We start from the raw sequence: 20,723 nt of genomic DNA on the forward strand, positions 1-20,723 counted from the left end.
ATATGAATTATCAATAACATGCATGAATTCATTTACTGATTTAGTTTTTATACACAACTATTAATTCATTTATTTATTAATCATCAAAAATAAAAATAAAAATAATTATAAGATATATGTTTTATATTTTTCAAAACACTATATATGATTAATTAGTGAAGTTATATACTTTTCTATTATACAAAAAATAACAGCATAAATAGTTATTATGTAAAAACTATGAATATGTAATGAGAATATAAATTATTGTATATGAAAATATTATAGTATATAATATATCTTTACAAAGTGAAAAGATAAAGAAAAAAAGACTAGGATAGCACTAAACCAAGTTTTTGTTCCCGAAGTAGCATTCAAGACTCAAAGTCACAAAAATAGGTTTCATTAAAGAGGTAAATATACACTTATACCCCTTGGGTTAATTAATCTAAACCTTAGGGTTTAGAGTTAAGGGGTGGGGTTTTGGAATTAGGGTTTAAAATTTTATAAAAAATAAATACTAAAATAAAAAATAAAATTTTTAAAAAACAGTTTCAAAAAGTATTTTTAAATTATAAAAAGAAAATTTGAAAAAAAATAAAAAAAATTTCGAAAAAAAAAATTTCAAAAAAAAATTATAAAATTTTCGAATCTGAAAACATATAATCTGAAACTATAAAATTTTTTTTTTTATTTTTTTATTTTTATTTTTATTTATTTTTATTTATTTTTGTTTGTTTATTTAATTTTAAACCAAGGGTATTAGGGATATTTTACCCTTTAATGAATGTCATTTTTGTGACTTTCTCCTTCTAGTGCTATTTTTGAGATATAAACTTCAAAAGGTGCTATTATTGACAATTGCCCAAAGATAAACTATTAAACCATATTTAAGAATCTTTAGTTTGAAAAAACACAATAAGTAGTTAATTAATAGTAGACAAAATAAATATTTAACTAATTAAAAAAAAAAGTCAAAACAGAGATTGGTCACCTGCATCACCACCGCTTGTTTTTCCCTTGTACATGCAGAACTTGTATTAAAATGTTCTGCATACAGTTAATAATTATTTTATTATTTTTTCTTGTCCTGCCTTTAAAATAGTGAATGGTTACTAATTGCAGATTTGACTGCATAACATTTTCTCCCGCTTTTGTTCTGCTTTTTCTCTGCATCACATTCAGACCCTAAAATTACTCGTGACAAAATCAATTAAGACGTATAGTACACGTGTCCATGCATTTAATAACAAAAGCTATATTGACGGTACAAAACGTCAAAACAGATGCCCTTGGACGTAGGCAATACACACCATCATCTACATATATATATGAGCTTCATATCTCCAGCGTTCCATAATTAAACCAAGAGACCTCAATCATTCCTTTAATTTCTTTACACACCGTTCTTGTTAAATACTTATTTGACATCACAAGAAATGGCTACTTCACGTCTAGCAAGGTTTGTATCAGAAGTGGCTCCGCCTCAATTCGTAACGGTGATGAGGAGGCATAGAGCAGCGAAGCAGAAGCTAGACACAATCAAAGAAGAAGAGTATAAAGATGATTGTTTCACTGGTGGGATGATGATGACGATGATGTCTAATAAGATGGCATCATCTCATCATCATGCTTATTCTTCTTCCTCTACTTCGGTTTCCAGTTCTGGATCTACTTCTAAGAGTTTTCACGTTGACGTTCGAAGATCTTTTTCTGTCTTCGAGAACTAAGATCTTGTATGTACTCTAGAGATATATTTTGTATTGATCGGGTCGATATTTTTGTGTGAACCCGTTTCTTTATATGATTTGCTTAAGATTCGTACCTTCTAATTATATTATCTGAAAGGTTCGAACCTTCTAATTTTATTTGTGCAAGAAAAGACACTAAATTTTTTGATTATGCACTCGGCCCATATATCTTTTGAGTCGGGCCTGGTTATGTACAATACCACTAGTGCTTATAGGCTTAGAAGTATATCTCAAGTGTATATCCTCAACCACAACCATATACATTCTAATTCTCAAATCAAATACATATGTGTTCTTCCTTTCTCAAAATTAACCACTATAAGTCTCCAAGAAATAATATATTTCTATTATGGTTGAACATCTACTTTCTAATTACTGGTATGGTTTTATATTTAGTCTGGTCATTAGTCACAATTTGTATAATTTTCAATTATAGAAAAAAATTTAAAACAAAATCTATATAGAGAAAACTTAAAAACCGCGCACATGTGCGTTCATATTCTCTTTCATAATAAACACCTATAATTTATGTTTATTTTAAATTAGCATATTAAACTAAAATTTTCCTTATTTTTGTTTTCTATATGAGTTAACTCATTTTATCATATCTTCTTTCTTTTCATATACACCCAATAGTTGAAGAGACTTGCTTTTTTTTTACTATGCTTAGCCTAAGGGTTATGGTGTATAGATAGATATTCTGATTTTATTAGTGCACAATCTTTGACATGTTTGGCCCATAGTCTTACCCTTCTACAATCCAAACTTAACTCTTCTTCAATTTCCAGCTACCAAGAACCTATATAAGACACCCTCACGGCCTCACAACACCAACAAAATTACAACAACAACAACAAGAAAACCAATTGGTAGCTGTTAGAGAAATGGAGAACTTGAATGTTTCCGTGAAAGGACACACTCAACTGAATGAAGAGAAGCTTCCGCTGCGAGTGTGTCCAAGGTGTAACTCAAAGAACACCAAGTTCTGTTACTACAACAACTACAGCGTATCTCAACCGCGGTACAAATGCAAGAACTGTCGCCGATACTGGACTGATGGGCATGGCCGGATCTGGGGACAACCGAATGAAACATTGGCCTCGGTCCCCAAAATTTTTAGAAGTTTTTTGCATAGGTTTAAGCTCTTAAACATTGATTCCGGCCCCCAAAATTTTTAGAGTTCTTAAAAAATGTTTCAAACCTCCAAATTCTCAGATCCGGTCTTGCTGATGGGCGAGCGGTAAGGAACGTACCGATTGGTGGAAGTGGCCGTAAAATCAAGCGTACACAAAGAGACCAACCTTTTGTTGAGATCCAACAAGTTAATCATCACCAACCTTTCTCACATGTTCAAAAAACCCAATGAGTTTGTTGGCTCTTATGGTGGTTCTTCTCTTTCTGGTATTGCTGTTGGGAACCAATATGGTTCTTTGCCTTAAATTCATGGCGATATGGTGTTTCCATTTCGGAACTTTCCACCAATAGATCGCTCAAATTTCCATAATGGATCGTTTCAACAAGATAATTACGACGTTGGATCCAATGTTTTTATTGGTAATCCTTTGACTAACCAATATATTGGTGGATCTGTTGTTCTGGGCTCTTCTCATAACGGTTGCCGCAAACTAGATGATCAGAACAAGTGGAACCAGAGCTTTAACAACATTATGAACATGAATCATAATGCTAGCACCAATGGAAGCAGAGGATCTTGGGGGGCACTGATCACATGAACAAGAACAACGACAAAATCATTAACAACCGTGTGTTTATGGTTTCTTACCGTTTGGAGAAGCATGGTCTATAAATCCTTAGCCGAATATACCCGTTTTGTTTTTCTTAATAAAACTAGATCGTTTTCCGCGCTACGCGCGGATAATTGGTTTTAAATCTAACAGTAGATTATGGTGTATGGACACTAAATTTTTGAAAACATTATGAATTTTTATAAGTCTTTAGCACCTAACATAAAGTATAAGAGAGGGAGGACATGCAGTGACTTTAGTTGTTTAAATGTTACATGAAGATTCTGCTCTTTTTAAAACTATAATGAATTGTGTTTAATTACTTTGATCGAATAATTAAACTGAGTTCATAATACATAGATAATTCGAGATCGCCGAAATGTTGCTCCTAGTTAGGTTTTCATGATGATCACCCTCTAAGTTTTATAGGCATTTTCTGCTTAAACTCATATATTAAAACTTTACTCTTATTCTATCTTTAAAGTTTTTAATGATTTTTATTGGGTTGTCAAATTAAACTTTACTCTTATTATATCTATATATTTTGGGGTGGGGGGGGGGGAGTTGAACTTCTCTGTGTACCATATATTAAGCTAGGTAAAACCACATATTTTATGTTTCTTATATCCAGTTTGCACTGCATTTTAAATTATTAAGGAAGGAGTGTCATGTATGCTTTTTTTCTTTTGGCCAGTTGCTAAAATTACTACACATCCTCCACATACCTAGTTTGAACAATTACACTTCAGAGAAATGAACTTTGAGAAAGAATAGTATACCATAAAATTAAGCGCAGAATATTATTCTACCAATTTGAGCTAAAGCCACAATATGTCTCATGGCTGCATATACAATTTTCCAACATAATTGAGTTATTTCTCAAGTAACCAAATTTGTTTAGATATCTTATGTTAGTGGCTAAGGCTAATACAATGTGTTGGTAAGTTTAATAATCCGTAAATCGATCTTAATAAAACTGAACCGAAGTACATATATAAAAACACCCTTAAAATTAACACTTATGTACACATTAAAGCCACTGAATTAATAAATAAACTTAGGGGATGTTAGTGAGAAATGGGTTTGTAATGATTATTATACTTTTCAAGTTTCGTGTTATTGGTTTATTGATTTTTACATTCTCATTAAAATCGAGTGTTATTGGTACGCGCGGTTTGTATTATGTACATTTTGTTTGCTTTTATATTGTTGTATTTATTCATTTTTTTCTTAATTAGTTGATTTCAAGAGTTTTTTTGTCTCAAATTTATTTGTTGAATCCTTAAAAAAAAATCATATTCTATATTTTATTTTACTTGAAAATAGTGTTTTTTAATTCATATGCGGATATTATGTACTATATTATTTTAGTTTATTTTTACTTATAAAAGATTTTATTGAATATTAAACAGATTAAAACAATAATAGAGAAAATAGCTCTCCATTGCTGTGTTAGTTTAAAACAATATTTTAGCTTGTTTCTTCATTTTGTTGTGTTAGTTTTTTTTTCTTGACTTTTATATATTTACTCTATTAAAATAGAGTCATTCTTTTTATCTACTGGTTGTCATTTAAATTAGGACTATTTCTAGAGTTTTACAAATAATAGACACCATATAGTTGATTGAACCACATTAATTAAATTAAACCAACATGATTAGTATGTGTAAATTAAATTAAAAAATGGTGGTTATCTATGGGATAAGTCTTAGGCTTACTTTTGTTTTTAGGACAAATTATATGGTTTGATTTTTGGGCTTAGTATTAAGGAGAAAATTCAAAAACAAATTGAATAAACATTCCACCTTAATGAATCAAAAAATCAATTACTATTTTCAGGCCCAAAGGTGTTTAATATTTTTAACAAAACAAAATTATCCATTATTAATCACTTATTTAAATCATGTACTCTAAAATATGTTAATGTATTTTTTATTTTAAGTAACAGTCACTCTGTTTTGATAATTTTCAAAGTTAACTTTAAATAATTTATTGTTTTTTCTTAAATAATTTACTGATTTAAAAAATAACTTAAACGTAAAGCAAAACCAAAAACCAAATCTAAAAACTAAAAACCAAAACCTGAAAACTTGGGTTATTTTTTTTTATTTACAAAATAAACTATTGCAATTTTTTTTTAAAAAAATTGTCATTTTTTCAGTTTTAAATTATATGTTCGATTATTTGAGATTTGCTTGTTGGTAATATCAGTTCAAACTAACTCAGCAGATCTAAAAACTAAAACCCAAAAGCAAAATTCGAAAATAAAAATAGAAACTTAAAAACTAAAAACCAAAAATCAAAATCTAAAGCCAAATCTAAAAACAAAATTGAAACTAAAAACTAATGCAAAACAATCATCACCACAAATTTTGGAATTCTGATTTTGTACCAAAACATACTTTAAATGAAGACAAAAATTAATTATATAAATTTTTAATCATAAAAAAATTTTACCCTTGGAAAGCACAGATCAAAATCTAGTTTTTAATTAATGCTTTACTAACTTTTCCGGTTTTTTATGGCCTCTAATTGTCTGAAGTTAGTGGGAACAGTTTTAAGATGGAAAGGTCATTATATTTGTTTATACTTTTTATTTTATTGTGTTTACGTGTTTCACAGAAGGAAACGTATCCAAAATTTTATTTTTCTGCGTTCGATTTCACAAGTCTATTCCTTGCATTATGTATATTTTTCCAGAATATTTGATTCTTTTTTTGTTAAACATTTTTTTGACCAAAGTTAAAACATTTTTATTTTATTTTAGAACTGAATAAACAAAAAAATACCTGCATGCACGGCTTTGTTGTTCATATCATTTGGATGTACATAAAATTTGAGACTTCAAAAATTTCATCCTCCAATTTTTACGTGTTGGTGGTCTAAATTTATTTTATGTATTCATTGTTTTCCAATGAATTCAAAATGGTTAAAACTCACAATTTATTGTGTATTTTTTAGGAAATTGTATGGCACACACCATAGGAAATATAATACCAAGCTGAGCCACTGAAAACATGATTTATAGTTGCTGTGCACTCAAACCAAGCAATCTACAACAATATATTAAAAATTATCAGAAGTACCCATGAATATCATAATAAATTAGTAAAAAAAAGGCAACTCTTGTACCTTCGCATTCTCATGTTTGCATTCTCATGTTTGATGTAGGAGAATAGTTCAGCTATAGTGACTGCCACAGGCTTAGTCACAATCTCTGCATTAATCTTCCAAGCAATATCCGAGTTGGAGTCCAACCTGAAAAAATGAGAAAGCCTTAATCATGTCAGTACTGGAGTTGGAAGAAAATATATCTCAAAACATAAATACATACCAGCTAAGATAATCTCTTGTTGGTTGGACATCAGTGTCCATAAAAACCCGTGAAGATGACATAGTAGTCAGAGCAAGGGTTCCTGATGTTTACACATGAATGTATCAGTAATCAGATTCAGAAAACGATAACAAACTCTATATATCACAAAATGATAAAATTAAAGCTGGATATGCTAACCTCCAATCTGTTTGGGATTCAATGTGGTGACTAAAATAGCACTTGGAGTCCTCCCATATGACTTGTACTTCAGGCAGAAATCTGCTGCAGCTTTGTCCCATATGTATAGTTTCATCAATGGTCCGCTATAATATTTAAACTCAAATGTTAAGATAAACACACATACAAAATGTCGATATTAATGGGCAAACTTACCCACGTGTCTGCACATGAACCCTCAGATGCCGCTTCTTTGCTATATCAACTCCGTTAAGGATGGGACAGTCCGTCAGAGGCTGCCCATTGACCAACTTCATGTGTCCAAGATAATCTGAAATAGTAAGAGTTGAGTTTGGTAAATATCGAACTTATACTCTTTAAAAATAACAAATGTATGTCTATATAGGTTAAGTTCGGTGAATATCCAAGTTATACAATAATAATAACATCAAAACGTATGTATACTATACTAAAACTTAACCCACAGATTCATGACTAAATAAATTCAGCAGTTGTTCACAGACTGAAGACTTAACCTCAAGATTTAAGAGTAAACCCCAACTGTAGCTCAATTGACTCCTATTTGCGAACGACAATTAGATAGAGGACTTACCATAAAGGTCAACCTTGAGGTCACAATTAGCTTCAAACTCCTCGTGGCTACGGAACCTGAACCAGTCTTCCTGAAAAGGAACCGGACTGTCCTAAAGAACCGAGAGGACAAAGTTCAAAGCTAACGAAATGGTGACACTATGATCAGCGACACTGGACTGATCTTTGCTTCTGGACCCGTAAAACTTGTTCAGTAAATAAACAGAACCTGCTTTCAAGTGAGGCATATACGTCTCAACCGTCCTGCTAAGATAAAACCTTGAATAACCGTTTCCTGACAACCAAATAAAATAGAAGATTAAAAGTGTTACTATGACAACCATTATCATGAGATGGAACAACTTGATGCATTCGTTGATTTAATAAAAAGTAATAAAATTTCGAATGGAATCAGTTGCTCAGACCATCATATGAAAGGCTTAAAACGAAACTAAGATCAGATAAAAAAACCACATCCTGGCCATTAGCTAGAGTAGGACGATGAGAACGTGCTTATCTACAAAACAGAGAGATCGATGAACCTGTGCTATCTACAAACAGAAAGCTCTCTGTAAAAAAAACTGCTTGCGAGCTGTAGCTTCTATTGTGGCTTGAAGATATACGTTCACTCCAGGAACGAACAAACTTCAGGAATTTACCAAATCAGTTGCCAAAGGTTCGTCAGCGAAATAAGTGAACAGAATTTCCATGGAATTCCCAAGTTCTTTTCAATGATCCAAAAAACCTGAGAAAGAATGGATTAATAGAAACTATATGTCACTAAACAACTCAGTTGGCATTATACTTTAGATAAATCAAACCAAAGTTAATAAGATCAAGCATCCAAGTATTCATATGAGGTTGAAATATAAAAGAAAGTACTGTTATTTTTATGTAGGAGTATGATAAATAGAAATCACTCTATAGAAGTACATCATGCCGAGATGGATTGCAATATAATTCATATATTTCATAGCTCTCTTATCATTACGTAAATGTTACTATATCAACCGATCAATAGAAGACGGACCTGCTCGTCAATGAGGAGCATCTCCACGCCACTGAGTGTCTTTGTGTTTGGGTTTCGAGCCTCCCAAAAATATATCAGACGAAACCGTAACTCCTCTTGATGTGGGCGCATTGTGACATCTCTGAAGAACATCACATCGTCACCGTGCGCGGAGGAAGATTGCGATCTCGGAATGGCAGAGGAAACAGCGGTTTTGCCGTTTGGTTTGATTGCAATCTCGGAAGCTGCAACGGACTTCCCGTTAGGTGTCTTCGAAATCGCGGAGGAGGAAAGGATCTTCCGTTTTGGCTTCCGATCGCTGGATACTGGAGATTTGCCGGTGGATTCCAATGCCGTAGATTCTTGAGAGGATATTATCGATTTTAATCGGAGCAAAATATGAGAAAAGTGTTTTATAGAGAGATTGATAGAGGGGAAGACGAAAGGGAACCTTTGAATGAGCTATGATTACACGAAGGTTTGATTAGAGAAGATAGTGGAGAGGTGGTTCGTCTGATCTACGAAACGGTTTTGGCGAGATGAGGAATGGAAGATGAGAAGTAGGGTTTGGCGATTATGTTCAACATGCCTAAATGATGAGTTTATGTTTGACAGGCTAAAATATTAAACAGACCGAACTAAAAATTGAAGCCCACAACCACAATAATCCGTATCTGACGTGGACAATTAATAGAACATGATTGGATGAATATAATTGTCGACGTGGACAGGCTAAGAAGGGTTTATTAAGCCCTTTTAGTATAGTATAGATTTAATATGTTTCAATTTCTTATGTCTCTTACATCAAATAAAATATTAAAGTACTAAAATGTCTGATCCAAACTATAACTGTTAAATTAATATGTTCTTGCAGCAATATTGTTTAATTGTCAGACTGCATATAAATATTGATTATTCCCACATCTATAATTCGCATCTTCTGCTAAACCGGACACAATTCACTAAACCTCCAAACCAGACCCAGCACCAAAAAATTCTCAAGTAGATGTCCCATATATAATAATCTCCCTAATTTTTTTTGACTTTAACATGATCACTTTTATTTGTAAAAAAGAAGAAGAATAAACCGAAATCCATATCATAATAAACCGAGTAAATTGAACTTCTTGTTTGATTTATATGTTTCATTTAACAAAAAAACATAACTATAACCAGATTAGAGAAAAAAATTGTACCATTGATGATCTGGTTTAACACTTAACAGTTACGTATAAACTCATTAGTTTAAAATATATCATAATCACGAAATAAATTACCGAGAAAATGATGACTTATAATTTTAAATCGTTTCTGTTTTCAAACTGAAATCCACTAAAATTACTCATATGAATGTTAGATAAGAAAAAAGGTGAAAGTTTGAATTACTTTTTGAATTTAAAAATGAAAAAAGGTTCTTCCTTTTGATTTCTCTCCTTCATCCTCTTTCAGTGGGTTTCGTTCTCCTCTGTAATAGTTTGCTTCTATCCCTAGATTCAAGGAGATAAAACCGCTAAAATCAGATTGAAGATTTGCTTTGCTTCATTGGGAGGGTTTAAAGTTCGTAACTTTCTCTCTGTTTCTTCTTCTTCTTCTGCCAAAAAGAGAGCCTTTTTTTAATTTATTTAAAAGACTCTCGTGTCAAACTGAGACATCTGGGCTGATTTGATTTGATTTGATTCGATTCCGTGGACTCTTATCAATCTTCAGATCGTGCAAAGCTTTAACCTTTACTGTAGGGTCTTAAGCCTTTCTCTTTGCTGATAGGTTATTTGAATCTCAGTTTAGTGTTTGAATGAAGTTTGTTCTTATGAATCTCGCTACATTTTAGATACGCCATTCTTCAGTTTAGGCTTGTAACAATGAAACGGGTAAAAAGCGAATCTTTCAGAGGTGTGTATAGTCCCAGGAGGTTCAAGTTGTCACATTTGTTGCTGGCTACAGCAGGGTTCTACTTGGTTTTCTTAGCGTTTAAGTTCCCACGTTTCATCCAGATGGTTGCTATGTTAGGTGGGGACACTGGTTTAGATGGGGCGTTAAGGGATACTGCAGATGTTAGTTTAAGCGGGTCGTTACGCAGTGACATGTTGGATAGGAAGCTAGAAGATGAGGAGAGTCAACATGGGCCTGCTTCTACTACTCAGAAGGTGTCACCAGATGAGAAGAAGATGAATGAGTCTAAATATAAACCAGTTCAGCAGGTTCCGTTTCGGTACGGTAGAATATCAGGAGAGATCATGAGACGTAGGAACAGAACTAAGCACATGTCTCCTTTTGAAAAAATGGCTGACGAGGCTTGGATGCTTGGATCAAAAGCTTGGGAAGATTTGGATAAGTTTAAGATGGAGAATATTGAAGAGAGTTCTGTGAACGAAGGAGCGGTGGAGTCATCATGCCCTTCTCAGATCTCAATGAGTGGAGATGACTTGAGTAAAGCTGATAGGATCATGTTGCTTCCCTGTGGTCTTGCTGCGGGGTCTTCCATTACAATCCTCGGAACTCCACAGTACGCACATGAAGAATCTGTTCCGCAGCGTTCGAGATTCACAAGAGGTGATGGGATGGTTCTGGTCTCTCAGTTTATGGTTGAGTTGCAAGGGCTGAAGACAGGAGACGGGGAGTATCCTCCTAAGATTCTTCATCTCAACCCGAGGATCAAGGGTGATTGGAGTCACAGGCCGGTCATTGAACATAATACATGTTATAGAATGCAGTGGGGGGTTGCTCAGAGATGTGATGGGACTCCATCCAAGAAGGACGCAGACATGCTTGGTAAGATCTTTCTTCAGTTGTTGTGTAGTTTAAGTTTCTTTTTTGTTCTCTTTTGATTCAAAGTAAATGTATATTTCCAGTTGATGGATTCAGAAGATGTGAGAAGTGGACGAAGAATGACAACACTGACATGGTGGACTCAAAGGAGTCCAAGACAACTTCTTGGTTCAAACGGTTTATAGGACGTGAACAGAAACCAGAAGTCACTTGGTCATTCCCTTTTGCGGAAGGGAGAGTCTTTGTCCTAACTCTGAGAGCTGGAATCGACGGTTTTCATATAAATGTTGGAGGAAGGCATGTCACATCATTCCCTTATCGACCGGTATGTTTCATCAGATGAGCATTCTACATGTTATATGCTTCATTAACAATTTGATGTATATATTTGATGTGTGGCTTGTCAGGGATTCACTATAGAGGATGCCACAGGGCTGGCGATAACAGGAGATGTTGATATTCATTCTGTTCATGCTACTTCTCTTTCAACATCACATCCTAGTCTCTCGCCTCAGAAAGCAATAGAATTTTCTCCAGAGTGGAAGGCTCCTCCATTGCCTGGCACTCATTTTCGCCTTTTCATCGGTGTGCTGTCTGCAACTAAGCATTTCTCGGAGCGCATGGCAGTGAGAAAGACATGGATGCAGCATCCTTCTATCAAGTCTTCACATGTAGTAGCAAGATTCTTTGTTGCACTTGTAAGTTCTTACCACCTCTTCTTATTGTGAGAAATTTTACACAGCAGACATCATTGGAACACTGAAGAAACTGAGCGGTTTATCTTTTTTTATTCTATTTTGTAGCATCCAAGAAAGGAAGTTAATGCAATGCTGAAGAAAGAGGCTGAATATTTTGGAGATATTGTGATTCTTCCCTTTATGGATCGCTACGAGCTAGTGGTCCTCAAGACAATTGCTATTTGTGAATTTGGGGTATAGATACATTCTACTCTCTGATATAGATCAATACATTAAAAGCTTCTCTCACTGTAGTTAAGTTACATGTGAGCTGATTATGATGGTCTCTTCTCAGATCCAGAATGTGACAGCTCCATACATAATGAAGTGTGACGATGACACATTCATCAGAGTGGAATCAATCTTGAAACAACTCGATGGAGTCTCTCTGGAACAGTCTCTCTATATGGGTAATCTAAATCTACGGCATCGTCCTCTTAGAACTGGCAAGTGGGCAGTTACATGGGAGGTACAGTGCCTTGTTGTTCTTTGCCTTTATACACTCTTGTTTGTATGTTTCAGAAACCAGAAGCTGCATAAGATGCTAAACGATGTCTGCTTATTTTACTGTAACAGGAGTGGCCAGAATCTATTTATCCTCCTTACGCCAATGGACCTGGATACATAATTTCAAGCAACATTGCTAAATATATAGTTTCTCAGAATTCAAAACAAAAGCTTAGGGTCAGACTCTTATCTTATATTCTTATCATGAGCATAGCAAGAGTTATCTTTCCTGAAAGTTTGAATTGACTTTGTGGTCACAGTTGTTCAAGATGGAAGATGTGAGCATGGGAATGTGGGTGGAGCAATGCAACGCCACGATGCAGCCTGTGGAGTATTCACACAGTTGGAAATTTTGTCAGTACGGGTGCACACTGAACTACTACACTGCGCATTACCAATCTCCTAGTCAGATGATCTGCCTGTGGAATAATTTGTTGAAAGGACGAGCTCAGTGCTGCAATTTCAGATGACCAAAAGATTCCACTAGTCAGGAGATTTACATGATTACAGATTTGGAACCTCTTTTTGTATTTTTACCCGTTGGTGCTAATTGTTGTACACTTACACAATCAGGATAACAGTTTGTTGTTGTACATTTGGTGACAAGTAATCTCAGAAAGAGTTAAAGGCATTAAACCTAAGGTCACTGTACTAGTACTAATCTGCTGGTCTCTTTATGTTTAACTTGAGATGTAATTATCGAGATTTGGCTTCCATCAAACTGCAATGGAACAGATCTCTACGTACTGCTGAATTGTCTTCTTGATTTCACATGTCCATAGAGATAAAAAGAAGGCTTGGTTATTTAGCATACAAGAGTCATGAATTGCTTAGGATCTTGAGGACGTTAAGAAGGGTTGGGCAGGTCATTAGCAGAAGCTCTTTCTAAAAAGAAACTCAAAACTCATATTGCTTCTTTTTTTTTGTCACACAAAACTCATATTGAGTATAACAAGAAAATTGTAGCGCAAATACTGACCAACAGATCTTTTCATGATCAAATGGGTTTAGAGAAATGCACTTTTTGTTTTATGTGTCACCGTGTTTAATCCTCACGCCAAAACCTCATGGCCGTGAAGTTCTGATACACGGTGAGAATCAATCAATATGAGCAAAGAGACACAGAGAAAGTAGTTCCGTTGAGAATGAGACTGGGAAGCAAAAAAACAGAGCGATGAGAAGCATGAGAGCTTAACAAACAACGAATCAGCAATCAAAATAACTTCTGATTGATTAATCTATAAATGACGCATCTTTCTTCGGACAGAACATAGCGGCGGCTGTCGAAGTTTTGCTTGGAGACACATGAATAAGGGTTCTGGAAAGTTAACATCTTTTTATATGATAAATACAACCTCCTCGATAATAGTGCAATTTGACGACAATGCCCACACGAAACAGAGCTCACAAACCTCTGTTCTGCTATTACATCCAATGTTAGACAAATGCATAACCCTCTTGCAAAGCTACGGCCTTTCATCGCTCAAGAAACTCAAACAAGTCTACGCCTTTTCAATCCGCCATGGCGTCTCGATCACCGACCCCGAGATGGGTAAACACCTCATCTTCTACCTCGTCTCTCTCCCCTCTCCACCTCCCATGTCCTACGCGCATAAGATCTTCTCCGAGATAGAGAAACCATTCAACGTATTTATCTGGAACACGTTGATCAGAGGCTACGCGGAGACTTGCGACTCCGTCTCCGCTCTTTCTCTCTTCCGCGAGATGCGAGTCTCTGGTTTGGTGGAGCCGGATACTCACACTTACCCGTTTCTTCTCAAGGCCGTGGCGAAGATGGCGGATGTTCGGTTGGGGGAGACGATTCATTCGGTTGTGATTAGAAGTGGGTTTGGTTCGTTGATATTCGCTCAGAACTCTCTGCTTCATTTGTATGGTAACTGCGGTGATGTGGTTAGTGCGTACAAGGTGTTCGATGAAATGCCTGTGAAGGATCTTGTTGCTTGGAACTCTGTGATTAATGGGTTTGCGGAGAACGGTAAACCGAACGAAGCTTTGGGGCTTTATAGTGAGATGATGGGTTCGAAGGGGATTAAGCCTGATGGGTTCACTATTGTTGGCTTGTTGTCTGCTTGTGCTAAGATCGGTGCTTTGGCGTTGGGTAAGAGAGTTCATGTCTTTATGATCAAAGTGGGTTTGACAGGAAACTTGCATTCATGCAATGTTCTCTTGGACTTCTATGCAAGATGTGGAAGAGTGGAAGAAGCCAAAACGCTTTTTAGTGAAATGGTGGAGAAGAACAGTGTCTCTTGGACTTCACTGATCGTTGGTTTAGCTGTTAATGGATTTGGAAAAGAAGCCATTGAGCTTTTCAAGGATATGGAGTCAAAGGAAGGGTTGTTACCGTGTGAGATCACCTTCGTGGGGATCTTATACGCTTGTAGCCATTGCGGGATGGTGGATGAAGGTTTTGAGTATTTCAGGAGGATGAGAGAGGTGTATAAGATTGAGCCTAGGATCGAGCATTTTGGTTGTATGGTAGATCTGTTAGCTAGAGCCGGAGAAGTGAAGAAAGCGTATGAATACATTAAGGCAATGCCAATGCACCCAAATGTTGTTATATGGAGAACATTGTTAGGAGCCTGCACTGTTCACGGTGATTCTGATTTAGCAGAGTTAGCTAGAATCAAGATCTTACAGCTAGAACCAAACCACAGCGGAGACTATGTCCTCTTATCGAATATGTATGCGTCCGAGCAGCGTTGGTCAGACGTGCAGAAGATAAGAAGTAAAATGCTAGAAGACGGTGTAAGAAAAGTTCCCGGTCACAGCTTAGTAGAAGTAGGAAACAGAGTTCATGAGTTTCTTATGGGTGATAAGTCTCATCCACAAAGCGAGCAGATATACGCCAAGCTTAAAGAGATGAGTGATAGACTGAGAGTAGAAGGTTACGTTCCGCAGATATCGAGCGTGTATGTTGATGTTGAGGAGGAAGAGAAGGAGAACGCTCTTGTTTATCACAGTGAGAAGATTGCTATTGCTTTCATGCTTATAAGTACACCGGAGAGATCACCGATTAGGGTGGTGAAGAATCTTAGAGTGTGTGCAGATTGTCATCTGGCGATTAAGCTTGTGTCTAAGGTTTATGAAAGAGAGATTGTTGTGAGAGATCGTAGCAGGTTTCACCATTTTAAAGATGGTTCTTGTTCTTGTCAAGATTACTGGTAATGTAGAAAAGAAATAATTGTTTTCTACACAAATGTTGTTTAATGTAGGGATTATATTTGTACAATCTCCTATAAATGATGTCCTAAAGACTCCTAACTAGAGCAATTGGTAGGCTTCAGCATTTTTGTGACTAAATTCAGTTTTTTTTATACATGAATTCAAAATAAGTTTGGATCCAATAAATTTTGTACAGTTACAAATTATACTCAAATCCGAATTAAACCCAATCCAAACCCGAATGGTTTGGGTAAAATAGAGTAAAAACAAAAGAAAATGGGTTCAAATCCAGAAAGTAATAAACTTTAGGGGGTAAAACGAAAACCTATGACCGCGTTTTACACCTATTTATTTTGGCGGGGACTAGAAATTTTTGAAGTAAAAAAAAAAAAAAGTTGGCGGCTTTCTGATGAAACGTTTTACCCTCTAAAGCTCTTCCCATGAGAGAAGCTCCTCGAAGGAGACGCAGAAAGAGAATCGCATTCACTGCTTAACTTATCAGATTGATTCGTTTCATTTGACAATCGAAAGCAGAAGATGGGAGACGCAAGTCACTTGGAGAAGATGGGAAGAGAACTCAAGTGTCCTATCTGGTAAATCTCTTTCTACACTCTATATACTCAACGTGTGCGTTTGCCTTGCTGGGTTTGGATTCAAAATCGAGTCTTTAAGTTGCCTGAGTAATGGGTTTCGGTTTTATTCTTAGATTGTAATGGATTCAACTTTGTTTCGTTGCAGCTTGAGTCTATTTGACTCTGCAGCTTCACTTTCGTGCAACCATGTGTTCTGCAAGTAAGATCCTCTCTCTCTGTCTCTTTTGTTTTTGTTTTAATCTTGTCAGTATTTTAATCACATGTCTTGATCTCTTAATTTCAGTGAATGCATAGTGAAGTCCATGAAAGTGGATGCTACTTGTCCAGTTTGTAAAATCCCATTCCATCGTAGAGGTACTACTTCTCATGCTTTTTAAAATTGATCTTATTATTTCAATTATCGTTTAAAACAAAGCTTTGCAATTGACTTCGACAAACTACTTATGATGTTTGGTAGAGATTCGAGGTGCTCCTCACATGGATAGCTTGGTGAGTATTTACAAAAACATGGAAGATGCTTCTGGTGTCCACATGTTTGTTAGCCAGAACATACCATCACCATCAGGTACTTAACTGTTGCCTGTAAGGATGGATGCTTTAGCATTTTGATTATATTGAATGAAACTGAAGGATCGTTTACTTATCAATAGTACTAACTGGACGTTATTGTTTCATTTGATTTTCTGTTTTTTTTGTTTCTTCTAAGTTGATGCTTAAGAGAGACTGTGGGATATGCTTGTTTTGATTCAAATTCTCGGATTTAATGTGAATGAAGAGATAAGTACGTTCTTAATGTGTGTTCTGCGATTTGTGTCTACAGAAAAAGAAAAGCATGTTGGAGATGCTTCCATTGAAAGGAAAAATGGCAAGAGACATCAGGGAGCTAGTAAGGGTCGAGTATCCAAGATTAGAGGGTGTAAAAAAGCCAAGGAAAGAGATCTTGATGCTCCTGGACCTATTGTTATGAAACCTTCATCCCAAACCAAGAAAAGGGTTCAGTTGTTGCAGAATCAATCTACTACTGAAAGCTTAACAAAATCTACTGAATCTTTCGAGTCAGCTGAAAAACTCAAGGATTACACTGAAGAAACTGTGATTCGCTTGAATGAGCATACGAGTCTGAATAAAGTAGAAAATATGGCACCCTTCTTTTGGTTGAGAGATGAAGATGATGAGGAGAGCTTAAGTCAGCCAGCAGAGAGTGATCCATTTCTAGACGTTACACCTGTTGATGTTCCTTCTTTCAGCGACTTGAAGGACTCAGATCATGACAGCCCGTCGAAAGTAAGTACTTTCAAACCCAACAGCCTATTTAAATGCTGTCTTTCAGTACTTATATTGCAAAATATTCATTACCCTGAGTTTTTAGAGAAAGTGTTTGACCCATCTTAGTTATGCGGTGGAGGTTTTCTTTTGTTCGTAATGAATACTGCAATCTCAAGCTAAAACATCATCGTATCCTTTGATGTTTGATCTAACTTTTTGTGGTGAGTGTTTCAGGCAATTGAGCAAGAAAGGCCCAATCCAGGAGAAATGTTTGACAGTGAAATGTTTGAGTGGACTCAAAGGCCTTCTTCTCCAGAGATTCTACCTAGTCCTGTGAAGGCCAAGGTAAAGACAATTATGTACTCAGACACAGCCAGATGTTTGTTTTCTTTGATAGCTTCTCCAAGTCGGTTGAAATTAACTGAAAGATTCAAATCAATTTACAGGCCCTACGTAAAGATGAGACACAAATGAATCTACCTAAAGGAGCATCGTCCAATAAAAAACGCAAAGCAGGAACTGCAAGAAAGACAGTTGCTAAACGACTCGTTGGGGTTTCCAAGGAGGACTACACGGAACCGTCTGCAGGAGCAACTATTAGTGAGAAACAAGAGTCTGGTGGAAATTCTGGCACATCTACCAGGAAGGATGAAAATGTGAAAGCTAAACGGGCTACAAGAAACAAGGGCCAGATTTCACTAGTTGAGGAGGCTGGCGTAAATACACATGTGGAAGCAGAGGTAAAGCAGGGGACAAAGAGGAAACGATCTAGCGTTAAAGTCTCTCCGAATCCCCCAGTTGCTGGATCTAATGAGCTCTCACTTGGAACAGAAGATGTTGGAAAGGGGTATCAGGAACTAACCCATGGTTCAGCTGGCACACAACCTGAAAAACAAAGTCCCTCCGAGAAGTACTCTCTGAGAAAGAGAATAAAATCCAGTGCACCTTCCTTACCAAAATGTTCTCCTGTGATCACTAAAAAGAAGACTTCAGAAAAGAGATCAAAACTTGGTTCCTCTTCAATACCAAGCAGAGTTACACAAATCATTAGGGATGAGTTGAATCAATTGGGAGATAGACAAGATTCATCTAACAAAAAGAAACCGTCTGTGGATGAAGGCACTCACACCATGCAAGTTTCAGAGAAAAGCTCAACGATGAACAAGCCCTCACTTGGAGATAATGCGCTTTTGCGACGATGTGATGGACCTCTAACAAGTAAATTCACATGCGCCTTTTGTCAGTCTTCCGAAGACACAGAGGTACTCTTCCTATCTCACATTGTAGTCCCGGATGTAGAGGGTTAGGTGCTTTTTACCATTTTTAATTGGAATGTTATATTGACAGGCATCAGGAGAAATGGCTCACTACCACAGAGGTGAACCTGTCTCTGCAGATTTTAGTGGTGGGTCTAAGGTCATACATGCTCACAAAAACTGTGCTGAATGGTAAGAAATCTGAATAGTAGGCAATGTGATTACATATGCTTTCCATACTCATCTGAGTGAAGAAAAGAAACTTTATAATATTTTCAGGGCTCCGAATGTATACTTCAACAACCTTACCGCAGTCAACCTTGATGCGGAGCTGACGAGAAGCCGGAGGATAACTTGCAGTAGCTGTGGACTTAAAGGCGCAGCACTTGGCTGTTACAATGCGAGTTGCAAGAGTAGCTTTCATGTTACGTGTGCAAAACAGATACCAGAATGCAGATGGGACAATGTAAGTGTTTCATAGATTATATAGAAGCTCTACTTCTGTTCTTAACACATGTTCTTTTCAACAGAAAAACTTTGTAATGCTATGCCCTTCGGATGCATCCTCTAAGTTGCCCTGTGAAGAGACTAGTCCAAAGGGAAGAAAACGCAAGTGTAGTCCTCCTAAAGGGTATTGTCATTTTCATTTACTGATAGGAATTATAAGGGGATTTAATTTTTGAAAATAGAGAGCTGACATAACTTTCTCTATTTATGTATCTTCTCTAGGCTACAACACTCTCGGCCTAATCAAGTATCTGTAATACCTGACATCAGTGAGAACCAGAGCAAGCCTTTTCACGGATTATCCAAGAAACTTGTTCTATGCTGTTCAGGACTTACAGATGAAGAGAAGGTATGGATCTTTTTTCCTCTTTTATTTCATGAAAACCTCTCTACTTCAAAAACTTAAAATTACAAAAATGGCTTTGGATTGCAGAGTGTAATTTCAGAGTTCGCTGAACTGTCTGGAGTTACCATCTTGAGAAAATGGGAGCCAAGAGTTACGCATATCATTGCATCAATCAATGATAATGGAGCCTGCAAAAGGACCCTCAAATTCATGATGGGGGTCTTGGAGGGGAAATGGATTCTAAGCATTGATTGTAAGTATTATCATTCTATCAGCAAGAAAGCATGTATGTTTGCGATTGATCAAATCAACAATTTTTCAAAATGTCTGTATATCTTTTCTTGCAGGGATCAAGGCCTGTATGAATAACAGAGAATATGTGACCGAGGAGCCATATGAGATTTCCATAGATGTTCATGGAACACGACAAGGACCTTATATTGGAAGACAAAGAGCTTTGAACAAGGTTAGCTTTGTCTCTCTCTCTATATAAGTAAATGAGATTTCCACATACTTGCATCTAAATGGTTTCGTTAACCAATATGCAGGAACCAAAACTATTTAGTGGACTGAAGTTTTACATGATGGGAGATTTCGAGGTTGCTTACAAAGGGTATCTTCAAGATATGATTGTAGCAGCAGGAGGAACAATCCTGCTCAGGCGACCCATTGCTGATGATGATAGTGAAGCTTCAACGATCATAGTGTTTAGTGTTGAGCCAAGCAAGAAGAAAACTCTGACACAAAGAAGATCTGATGCTGAAGCCTTGGCTAAGTCTTCTAGAGCAAGAGCTGCAAGCAGTTCATGGGTCTTGGATTCTATTGCAGGTTGCCAAATTCTAGACTTGATATAATAAAATTGTGAGACCACATCTTTGGATCATCTCCTTCCGTACAGATTGAGTGTTGATTACTCATTGAATTTTGCATTTTAGATTTGACAATCTGAAACTTGTTATTTGAGTAGTTCTTCCTTGAATATATGCGTTTACTA

The 20,723-nt window shown here is 36.2% G+C and overlaps 4 protein-coding genes across 4 annotated transcripts; 3 read left to right on the plus strand and 1 right to left on the minus strand.

Annotated features, from left to right (window-relative positions):
- Positions 1-1,192: 1,192 nt before the first annotated feature.
- LOC103858634 lies at positions 1,193-9,143 on the minus strand. The gene is made up of 6 exons (XM_033283264.1): positions 7,582-9,143; positions 7,185-7,299; positions 6,990-7,114; positions 6,810-6,891; positions 6,608-6,733; positions 1,193-6,528 (listed from the first exon to the last, which is right to left on the minus strand). The coding sequence occupies exons 2-6, from the start codon at positions 7,283-7,285 to the stop codon at positions 6,498-6,500; spliced, it is 465 nt and encodes a 154-aa protein (XP_033139155.1). The 5' UTR covers positions 7,286-7,299; positions 7,582-9,143; the 3' UTR covers positions 1,193-6,497.
- An 856-nt stretch (positions 9,144-9,999) lies between these two features.
- Positions 10,000-13,214, plus strand: LOC103858671 (hydroxyproline O-galactosyltransferase GALT2). The gene is made up of 7 exons (XM_009136073.3): positions 10,000-11,337; positions 11,418-11,659; positions 11,742-12,032; positions 12,138-12,266; positions 12,367-12,540; positions 12,648-12,755; positions 12,839-13,214. Exons 1-7 carry the CDS (start codon positions 10,428-10,430, stop codon positions 13,046-13,048), a joined length of 2,064 nt encoding a protein of 687 aa, XP_009134321.1. The 5' UTR covers positions 10,000-10,427; the 3' UTR covers positions 13,049-13,214.
- A 243-nt stretch (positions 13,215-13,457) lies between these two features.
- Positions 13,458-15,830, plus strand: LOC103858682 (pentatricopeptide repeat-containing protein At4g21065). Its single transcript, XM_009136083.3, has one exon. The coding sequence runs from the start codon at positions 13,884-13,886 to the stop codon at positions 15,762-15,764; it is 1,881 nt and encodes a 626-aa protein (XP_009134331.2). The 5' UTR covers positions 13,458-13,883; the 3' UTR covers positions 15,765-15,830.
- Positions 15,831-15,996: 166 nt separating this feature from the next.
- Positions 15,997-20,723, plus strand: LOC103858702 (protein BREAST CANCER SUSCEPTIBILITY 1 homolog). Its single transcript, XM_009136107.3, has 14 exons — positions 15,997-16,354; positions 16,500-16,553; positions 16,638-16,708; positions 16,812-16,919; positions 17,175-17,638; positions 17,855-17,965; positions 18,067-18,882; positions 18,968-19,068; positions 19,156-19,342; positions 19,407-19,507; positions 19,606-19,732; positions 19,817-19,982; positions 20,077-20,195; positions 20,278-20,723. Exons 1-14 carry the CDS (start codon positions 16,299-16,301, stop codon positions 20,581-20,583), a joined length of 2,787 nt encoding a protein of 928 aa, XP_009134355.2. The 5' UTR covers positions 15,997-16,298; the 3' UTR covers positions 20,584-20,723.

This window comes from Brassica rapa, chromosome A01 (genome assembly GCF_000309985.2).
Source record: "Brassica rapa cultivar Chiifu-401-42 chromosome A01, CAAS_Brap_v3.01, whole genome shotgun sequence".
NCBI classification, from domain to species: Eukaryota; Viridiplantae; Streptophyta; class Magnoliopsida; order Brassicales; family Brassicaceae; genus Brassica; species Brassica rapa.